The sequence below is a fragment of the Amblyraja radiata genome, chromosome 33 (assembly GCF_010909765.2).
Source record: "Amblyraja radiata isolate CabotCenter1 chromosome 33, sAmbRad1.1.pri, whole genome shotgun sequence".
NCBI classification, from domain to species: Eukaryota; Metazoa; Chordata; class Chondrichthyes; order Rajiformes; family Rajidae; genus Amblyraja; species Amblyraja radiata.
The window spans coordinates 3,614,490-3,625,340 of NC_045988.1; the positions used below are offsets into that span (position 1 = coordinate 3,614,490).

Here is a 10,851-nt window from a genome sequence, read left to right on the forward strand (position 1 = left end):
ACAACCTCCCCCTTTAAACCCCTCGCCCCAGCCTCTTTCCTCTAGAATTCCCCCATTTGAACATCCCCAAGAATCCGCCCGACACTAGTTCGCAGTCTGTTGAGACATCTCCAGTTCAGCCGGTGTTGACCAGCGTCTGGGGGTAAGGGCTCTGCTGCTGGTGTGTGCCCATGTTGGTGGAATTAGGGACCGTTGTCTATGGCAACCTTGGATCCTGGATACATTGACTGTGGGTTCCAGAGGAACTCATCACCAAACCAGCAGCCGTTGAGTTATTGTACGTTGATGAGGGGTGGAGAAAAATGCCTTGGGTTCAGGTCAGGGCCCCACCACTCTGTGATGTGACATCTAGAGTCGCTGGAGGAAAGACTACTTACGTGAGATGGTGGTGATTCCCAGCACGTTGCTGTTCCTGGTGCCAGCACGAAAAGACACACTGGGGAGAAGGAGAGCAGAGTGAGCAGGAATCATGGAAGATGCTTACGTCAATGAGGAAGGGGCGGTGAGAAAGGGTGGCACGGTGGCGCAGTGGTAGAGTTGCTGCCTCACAGCGCCAGAGACCCGGGTTCGATCCTGACTATGGTTGCTGTCTGTACGGAGTTTGTACATTCTCCCCGTGACCGCGTGGGTTTTCTCCGGGTGTTCCAGTTTCCTCCCACACTCCGAGGACGTGCAGGTTTGTATGTTAATTGGCTTGGGTAAAATTGTAAATTGTCAATAGACAATAGACAATATGTGCAGGAGTAGGCCATTCGGCCCTTGCAGCCAGCACTGCCATTCAATATGATCATGGCTGATCATCCACAATCAGTACCCCGTTCCTGCTTTCTCCCCATATCCCAAAATTTCCCGAAATTGTTTCATTTCCCTAAAATGACCAGAATTTCCCCAATTTCAGGTCATTCCCTTCAATGTGGAAACACTGCTCAGAATTAAAGGATGTTAATTTGGGAAGGAGATGAGGAGGAATTTCTTTAGTCAGAGGGTTGGGAATCTGCGGAATTCCAATATTGGCACAGAAGGCTGTGGAGGCCAAGTCAATGGATATTTTTTTAAGGCAGAGATAGATAGATTCTTGATTAGCACAGTTTTCAGAGGTTTGCTGGGATTGGGTTCAGAGGGAGAGCTAGATCAGCCATGATTGAATGGTGGAGGAGACTTGATGGGCCTGATTCTGCTCCTATCACTTGTGAGTTTATGTGTTGGTGGCGAGGAGGTATAATGCATGGTGGTGTAAAAGGACTTGAGTATAGGAGCTGGGAGGTTCTACTGCAGTTGTACAGGGTCTTAGTGAGACCACACCTGGTGTATTGTGTACAGTTTTGGTCTCCTAATCTGAGGAAAGACATTCTTGCCATAGAGGGAGTACAGAGAAGGTTCACCAGACTGATTCCTGGGATGGCAGGACTTTCATATGAAGAAAGACTGGATAGACTCGGCTTGTACTCGCTAGAATTTAGAAGATTGAGGGGGGATCTTATAGAAACTTACACAATTCTTAAGGGGTTGGACAGGCTAGATGCAGGAAGATTGTTCCCGATGTTGGGGAAGTCCAGAACAAGGGGTCACAGTTTAGGGATAAGGGGGAAGTCTTTTAGGACCGAGATGAGAAAATCATTTTTTACACAAAGAGTGGTGAATCTGTGGAATTCTCTGCCACAGAAGGTAGTTGAGGCCAGTTCATTGGCTATATTTAAGAGGGAGTTAGATGTGGCCCTTGTGGCTAAAGGGATCAGGGGGTATGGAGAGAAGGCAAGTACAGGATACTGAGTTGGATGATCAGCCATGATCATATTGAATGGCGGTGCAGGCTCGAAGGGCCGAATGGCCTACTCCTGCACCTGTTGTCTATGTTTCTATGGGCCTGGGTTGGAATGAGGTTGAGGAGCGGTTTTGTAACGCTACGCGAGAGTGGTCGGGAAGTGATGAGATGGGAGAAAGGTGCAGTTGGGCAGGATTAGCGGAGTGGCTGAACTAGAGGGTCCGTGGTGGGATGGAAAGGAGGTAGGAGGCAGGTACAGGGGTCAGGGAAGGGTCGTTGTAGAACAGGATGTAGGGGAGGTGACAGAGCAATGATTCAGAGGGTATTATGGTATTACAGAATAAATAAATTAAATCACTTCCCAATGGTGTGATAAAGAGGCAGGGGCTTGAATCACACTGACCATGGCACAGTTCCCTCCTTGCTCCAGCAAGATAATAGACAAAAAACAGACAACAGGTGCAGGAGTAGGCCATGTGGCTCTTCAAGCCAGCACCGCCATTCAATATGACCATGACTGATCATCCACAATCCGTACACCGTTCTTGCCTTCTCCCAATATCCCGACTCTGCTATCTTTCAGAGCTTTCAGAATTCTCTCCAACCCCGAGCTCTCCCCCAGCTCCCCCTCTCCACACTTACTTGTACATAGTGCCTGGATTCAGCATCTCCACCTTGTAGCCCAGGTTCAATGTTTGGGAGAAGCCGTCTACGTTAGACACCAGATTGATTAAATCACGTCTGCTGCGACAGACGGGCCTCTCAAAGTCGGGTTGCGCTGGCCCTGAGGGAGGAGAATCAACTATTAGCGGCTGCATTGGAAATAAAAACGGCACGTGGCACAGCGCCAGAGACCCGGGTTCGATCCTGACTACGGGTGCTTGTCTATCCGGAGTTTGTACATTCTCCCCATGACCTGCGTGGGTTTTCTCTGAGATGTTATTTTTCCTCCCACGCCCACACATGCAGGTTTGCCGGTTAATTGGCTTAGTATAAATGTGTAATTGTCCCTAGTGTGTGTAGGATAGTGTTAGTGTGCGGGATCGCTGGTCGGTGCCGACTCGAACGGCCGAAATGCCTGATTCAGTATGCGATTCTGCGCTGTACCTTTAAACTAAACTAGTGTAGTGTAGGAAGGAACTGCAGATGTTAGATTACACTGAAGATAAAGACACAAAATGGTGGAGGAACTCAGCGGGTCAGGCGCAAAAGGAATTGGCGACATTTCGGGTCGAGACTCTTCTTAAGACTGAGAAGGGTCAAGTACCTCCAGCATCTGTGAAAGAGTGAAAACGCACACTTCGAGATTCAGGGACAGTTTCTTCCCATCTAACAACTAGAGAGCAGTCCTGAGCTACCATCTACCTCATTGGAGACTCTTGGACTATCTTTGATCGGACTTTACTGGCTTTATCTTGCACTGAATGTTATTCACAATATTCCCTTTATCATGCATCTGTACACTGTGTGAACGGTTCGATTGCATTGAAACATAGAAAATAGGTGCAGGAGTAGGCCATTCGGCCCTTCGAGCCTGCACCGCCATTCAATATGATCATGGCTGATCATCCAAATCAATATCTCATACCTGCCTTCTCTCCATACCCCCTGATCCCTTTAGCCACAAGGGCCACATCTAACTCCCTCTTAAATATAGCCAATGAACTGGCCTCAACTACCTTCTGTGGCAGAGAATTCCACAGATTCACCACTCTCTGTGTGAAAATGTTTTTCTCATCTCGGTCCTAAAAGACTTCCCTCTTATCCTTAAACAGTGACCCCTTGTTCTGGACTTCCCCAACATCGGGAACAATCTTCCTGCATCTAGCCTGTCCAACCCCTTAAGAATTTTGTAAGTTTCTATAAGATCCCCCCTCAATCTTCTAAATTCTAGCGAGTACAAGCCTAGTCTATCCAGTCTTTCTTCATATGAAAGTCCTGCCATCCCAGGAATCAGTCTGGTGAACCTTCTCTGTACTCCCTCTATGGCAAGAATGTATTTCCTCAGATTAGGAGACCAAAACTGTACGCAATACTCCAGATGTGGTCTCACCAAGACCCTGAACAACTGCAGTAGAACCTCCCTGCTCTTATACTCAAATTGCAATCATGTATTGTTTTGTCACTGGCTGGTTTGCATGCAACACTGTACATGTGCCTATGCAATAAACTAAACTCAGACTCATTGTGTCTCTATGTTTGGGAAGAAGCAGGAAGAAGAATTGGGATTGAGAATACCTTGTCCAGTTGAGTTGGCCACGTTGACGCTGACAATGTCTCCGGCCAAATTGCAAGGAGGCAGAGTTACGATCGCTGACATGGAGCGGAGACTCCCCACGACCTGACCCGTACTCTCAATCGCCAGCGAGATCGTAAAATCTGTTCACATTAAAAAAAAAAAAAAGTTAGAGGACGTAAGATGGATCCGATCCTGATTAAATCTTATCGTTGTATGCTTCATTGTCACCTTCCCCGAGCTACCAATGATCTATTCTATGGTAGACAAAAATGCTGGAGAAACTCAGCGGGTGAGGCAGCATCTATGGAGCGAAGGAAATAGGCGATGTTTCGGGCCGAAACCCTTCTACATTTTCCTTGAACTTCATCCCCTTTGATATCTTGTTTTCACACCTCACCCTTCCATATCTCTGTGTCTCCCTCTCCCCTGACTCTCAGTCTGAAGAAGGGTCTCAACAGGAAACAGCAACCATTCCTTCTCTCCTGAGTCACTGCAGCCTTTTGTGTCCATCTTCAGAGAGATCTCTGACATCTTTCGTGTCACTAATATACACGGAATATATAACACAGAACTAGGAAATGTGCTAAAACAAAATGGGCGCAACATGCTGGAGTAACTCAGCGGGTCAGGCAGCATCTCTGTGAACATGGACAGGTGAAGTTTCGAGTCGGGACCCTTCCGGGTCTTGTTTTTCTCCCCAATTGTCTGAACATACTGTGACTGTCTCGATTGTGATCTCGTGTCGTCTTTCTGCTGACTGGTTAGCACGCATCAAAACTTTTCACTGTACCTCGGTACACGTGACAATAAACTAAACTCAACTCCAGTGGGCACTGCCTATGCAAACACGCCACATTCCACTTCAGGGCTGGGCGGTTGGTAGTGCAGTAGGTAGCGTTCCAACATGACAGCCCCAAAATCATGGGTTCAATCCTGGCCTTGGGTGCCATTCAAGTAGATTTTACACATTCTCCACGTGACCCATGTTGGAGGTCTCCTCCAGGTGCTTTGGTTTAGTTTAGAGATACAGAGCGGATACAGGCCCTTCGGCCCACCGAGTCCACACCGACCAGTGATCCCCGCACATTAACACTATCCTACACCCACTAGGGACAATTTACATTTATACTAAGCCAATTAACCTACAAACCTGTACGTCTTTGGAGTGTGGGGGTGGGGGGGTGGGGGTCCATAGATCTCGGAGAAAACCCATGCGATCACGAGGAGAACGTTAAAAACTCCGTACAGACAGCACCCGTGGTAAGGATCGAACCCGTGTCCCTGGGGCTGTAAGGCAGCAACTCTACCGCTGCATCACCGTGCCAACCAGCCAACACGATCTGCCAACCCACCTCACTGCGGCACTTGCACTTTTTTCACATTGTATCTGCACTTTCTCTCTATGTGTAACCTCATGTTCGACATTGTTCCCTTTGCACTCCCTGTTGTACTGTGCTTGGCTTGATTGCCCTCATGTGTGGTGTGGTGTGGTGTGGTTTGATAGCATGCACTGCAACACTTGTCACTGCATCTGGGTACACAATAATAGAGCTGTACCTGTACCTGTCTGAAGAAGGATTTTCGGCCCGAAACGTTGCCTATCTCCTTCGCTCCATAGATGCTGCTGCACCCGCTGAGTTTCTCCAGCATTTTTGTCTACCTTTGATTTTCCAGCATCTGCAGTTCCTTCTTAAACACTACATCCTGCAATCCTTTCCTCTCTCCACCTGGTAACCACTCGCAATGACAGAGCTCAGAGTGAAGTATTGCTCGTGGGAGGCTAGTATTGAACGCATGATTGATGAGGCACATTCGTTGGACATGACTGAGTGTAATTAGGTTCTCAACACTGGAGATATTGATCTGGAAGAGGATGTGCCTGTGGTTCACTTATTAGAGTCATAGAGTGATACAGCGTGGAAACAGGCCCTTCGGCCCAACTTGCCCACACTGACCAACATATCCCAGCTACGCCAGTCCCACCTGTGGTAAAACTCGTGGTAAACACGGAGAATGAACGTAGCGGGTACGTCGGAGCTCGGGGACGTCTCTTAACGCTAACGGCAGGTACTCGGGAAGACTCGCTAACGGCAGGTAAGCACGGGAAGACTCGTGAAGATTTTTCAACAGGTTGAAAAATGTCCACGAGAGCCCCGAGTACCGACGAGCGGCCATTACCGTAAATCTCCGAGTTCGAATCAGGGCAAACTCGGGAGAACTCTTGGAATGAACTCGTACCGTGGGACAGGGGTTTAACTGGTTCTTAAAAGTTGTGATAGTCCCAGCCTCAACTACCTCCTCTGGCAGCTCATTCAATACACCCACCACCCTCTGCGTGAAAAAGCCACCCCTCAGATTCTTATGCAATCTTTACCCCTTCACCTTAAACCTGTGTCCTCTGGTCCTCTGCCAATGGAGTTCGGAGAATTTGTGCTGAAGCATGAAGTTGTATCTCTCGAGTGTTTGTGGGGAGTCCCTGGGTCAGAACGATACAACCAGCTGGAGGTCAGTGATACCAGGTACACACATGCATTGGACCAGGTCTGAGGTCTTGATCTTCAGACAGCTCAAGTCCATCCTTACCCACATTGGATAGAGTGGATGTGGAGCGGATGTTTCCACAAGTGGGAGAGTCTAGGGCCAGTGGGCAGAGCTTCAGAAGAAAAGGACATATCTTTAGAATGGAGATGAGGAAGGATTTCTTCAGCAAGAGAGTGGTGAATCTGTGGGATCTGCGGCAGGCCCAGTCATTGGGCATTTTTAAAGCGGAAACCAATAGGTTCTTGATTAGTGAGGGCATCAAAAATTACGGGGAAAAGGCAGGAGAATGGTGTTGAGAGGGGAAAACAGATTAGCCGTGATCGAATGGCGGAGTAGACTTGATGGGTGGAACGGCCCAACTCTGCTCCTCTGCCTTATGGTCTTATGGTAAGTTTTCTCATTAATGTTGCTTTTATTGACAGGTGGCTCCTACTGAAGGGCGTTGGTCCATGTTTTCATAAGTTCATGTTCTTAAGTTATAGGAGCAGAATTAGGCCATTCGGCCCATCAAGTCCACTCCACCATTCAATCATGGCTGATCTATCTTTCCCTCTCGACCGCATTCCACCTGCCTTCACCCCATAACCACTGACACCTGTACTACCTGTACTAATCAAGAATCTATTACAGGTACAGGATACTGAGTTGGATGATCAGCCATGATCATATTGAATGGCGGTGCAGGCTCGAAGGGCCGAATGACCTTCTCCTGCACCTATTTTCTATGTTTTCTATCTGTCTCTGCCTTAAAAAAATATCTACTGACTTGGCCTCCACAGCCTTCTGAGGCAATGAAAGAGACAAGACTGAGACAGCTCCGTCAGCCCACCTGGCCCATGCTGCCATTTTTGCCCAATACACCAATTGCATTTGCCCACATTGAGACCCCACCTCCCTGTCCTGATTATTTAGTGCCTGTGTAAATGCCTCTTGAACACAGCGATTGCATTCGACTTCCACAAGGCAGCACAGTGGCACGGCGGTAGAGTGCTGCCTCACAGCGTCAGAGACTTGGGTTCGACCCTGACTACAGGTGTTGGCTGCACAGAGTTGTACCTTCTCCCAGTGACCGCGTGGATTTTCAATGGGTGATCCGATTTCTTCCCACATTCCAAAGACCCACAGGCTAATTCCTGGGATGTCAGGACTTTCATATGAAGAAAGACTGGATAGACTCGGCTTGTACTCGCTAGAATTTAGGAGATTGAGGGGGGATCTTATAGAAACTTACAAAATTCTTAAGGGGTTGGACAGGCTAGATGCAGGAAGATTGTTCCCGATGTTGGGGAAGTCCAGGACAAGGGGTCACAACTTAAGGATAAGGGGGAAATCCTTTAAGACCGAGATGAGAAAAACATTTTTCACACAGAGAGTGGTGAATCTCTGGAACTCTCTGCCACAGAGGGTAGTTGAGGCCAGTTCATTGGCTATATTTAAGAGGGAGTTAGATGTGGCCCTTGTGGCTAAAGGGATCAGGAGGTACGGAGAGAAGGCAGGTACAGGATACTGAGTTGGATGATCAGCCATGATCATATCGAATGGCGGTGCAGGCTCGAAGGGCCGAATGGCCTACTCCTGCACCTATTTTCTATGTTTCTATGTATCTAGGCTTGTAGGTTAATTGGCTCCTGTAAATTGGCCCTAGTGTGCAGGATAGAACTGGTGTACTAGTTGTTGGTCGGCATGGACTCAGTGGGCCAAAGTGACCCTGTTTCCATCTCTAAACAATACAAAACTAAACTAAACTAAACTATAGAGAAACAAGGAACTGCAGGTTCTAATTTACACCCATAAAAAACATGAAGTGCTGGAGTAACTCAATGGGTCAGACAGCAAGAGGTCTGAAGAGGGGTCCCGACCCAAAGTGTCACCTATCCGGGTTCTCCAGAGATGTTGCCAGCCCCAGATACTTTGTATTCAAAAGGGAACTGCAGATGCTGGAATATCGAAGGTACACAAAATTGCTGGAGGAACTCAGCGGGTGCAGCAGCATCTATGGAGCGAAGGAAATAGGCGACGTTTCGGGCCGAAACCCTTCGGCCCGAAACGTCGCCTATTTCCTTCGCTCCATAGATGCTGCTGCACCCGCTGAGTTCCTCCAGCAATTTTGTGTACCTTCCAGATACTTTGTATCTTGTTTTATAGATTAGCTCCACTCTGAGCTTGTTGGAGATGAGGATATGAGTTGGCCAGAACCACAAGGACAATCCATTGCCATTACCAACCTGAGCACCAGAGGGAGCACTAGCTCCATTCTTCATCACGCCCCGGGTCCCACCCTGAGAATGAACGAATGCAGGAATGTCAGATTAACTCAAGGCTGCAGAAGGGTAATTAGGTGATTCACAGCAGGTAGACAGGGACAGGGCGAGGGCAGTCACGACTAGCACAGGGACATATTTGAAATGATCATTTGAAAGTGGCAAAGTTCCAAAGGCAAATGTTTAGGAGGACAAAAATCCGGAATAAACAGTGGCAGATATCACAATGTGTCTAAGACTTTAGAAAAATAAATAGAAAGAAGAAGGGGGGGGGAGAGAGAAGGGGGAAATTATAGAGGGGGAGAGACAGAGACACAGAGACAGAGAGAAGGGGAAAATTATAGAGGGGGAGAGACAGAGACACAGAGACAGAGAGAAGGGGAAAATTATAGAGGGGGAGAGACAGAGACACAGAGACAGAGAGAAGGGGAAATTAGATTAGATTAGATCCTTTATTTGTCATTATGATGGGGACAGTTACAGAGGCAGAGAGAGAGACACACACACACACAGGGGAGAGACAGACAGACAGACAAACACACTGAAAGAAAATGTAGCCAGTGAATGAGAAAGGTAGTGAATAAAAAGATTAGCGGGGAGAGAGGAAAGTTGCCTGAAGAGTCGTGAGGGAAAGACACAGAAAAGATAGTGAATGGGAATCAAACGAGAGGGAGTGGGTGGATATTCAGTGGGACCTGGAGGTGGGGTGGGGGAGAGAGGGGGCAAAATGCAACACAACTGTAGGAGCCACTCACCTTGTGCCCATGAGATGGAGGCCAGAGCTAGGAGAATGAGCAGCTTCATGGTGCAGGAGATACCAGTGGCAGTGTGTGAGGGATCTCAGCGGAGGCACGGGGCGCTTGTCACTACGGTAGATCCACGGAGACAATGTGAGGAGTCTCAGTCTCCACCAGGGCTTTGCATTGATGGCCACAACCAATCATACAGGCAGCAAACAGGCCGAGCAGGTTCGACCAGAATCATTTGCTCCTCGTTCCCTCACTGGGTTATTTCCATCTGTGGCCTCCACACCCAGCCCTCGGGCCCCCAGCCAAGCAACAGACAATAGGGTGCAGGAGTAGGCCATTCGGCCCTTCGAGCCCAGCACCGCCATTCAATGTGATCATGGCTGATCATCCCCAAACCTGCCCACCGCAAGAACAAGTCGTAGAGAGGTTGTGTCCGAGTGGTCACGCCCATTCGGCCCATCGAGTTCATACTCGCCCAATGTAAAACTAACTTCCACCCCCCCAAACACCAGTTGACATAGAGACATAGAAAATAGGTGCAGAAGTAGGCCATTCGGCCCTTCGAGCCAGCACCGCCATTCAATATGATCATGGCCGATCATACAAACTCAGTACCCCCGTTCCTGCATTTTCCCCATATCCCTTGATTCCGTTAGCCCTAAGAGCTAAATCTAACAGTTCTATCCTTCCTTGTACTTTCAGTCCGAGGAAGGGTCCCAACCCGAAACATCGCCCATCCTTTTTCTTCAGGTGTAGCGGTAGAGTTGCTGCCTCACAACGCCAGAGACCCGGGTTCGATCCTGACCACGGGTGCTGTCTGTGCGGAGTTTGCACGTTCTCCAAGTGACCGCGCGGGCTTACTCCAGGAGCTCCGATTTCCTCCCACACTTCAAAGGCGGGCAGGTTTGTAGGTTAATTGGCTTCTGTAACTTGTAAATTGTCCCTAGTGTTTAGGACTAGTGCTAGTGTACGGGGTGATTGCTGGTCGGTGCCGACTCGGTGGTCTGCAGGGCCTGTTTCCCCTCTGTATCTCTAAAGTCTAAAGAATAATCATGCAAGTTATTTTCCCCGAAAAGTTAAATGTTTTCCATTGGATGAGTGTAAGGCCTTGGTGAAGATCAACGGGCTTGCCCCCACCTACATCAAAAGTCTGCTTACCCACCACACCACCTCCAGGTCCCTCAGATCGGCCGACTTGGGGTTACTGAACATCCTGCGGTCTAGGCATAAGCTCAGGGGCGACCACGCCTTAGCGGTTGCAGCTCCTAGACTGTGGAACAGCATCCCCCTTCCCATCAG

The 10,851-nt window shown here is 48.6% G+C and overlaps 1 protein-coding gene across 1 annotated transcript in view; it reads right to left on the bottom strand.

Annotated features, from left to right (window-relative positions):
• The window catches only part of upk2 (uroplakin 2), a 12,087-nt gene extending 2,344 nt beyond the window's left edge, over window positions 1–9,743 (bottom strand). The window contains exons 1-4 of the mRNA XM_033049588.1: window positions 9,559–9,743; window positions 4,001–4,141; window positions 2,405–2,546; window positions 378–436 (exon numbers count right to left, since the gene is read on the bottom strand). Coding sequence (XP_032905479.1) covers window positions 378–436; window positions 2,405–2,546; window positions 4,001–4,141; window positions 9,559–9,607 — 391 coding nt within the window. The 5' untranslated portion in view covers window positions 9,608–9,743. The remainder of the gene's footprint in view (window positions 1–377; window positions 437–2,404; window positions 2,547–4,000; window positions 4,142–9,558) is intronic.
• Between the last annotated feature and the right edge of the window lie 1,108 nt (window positions 9,744–10,851).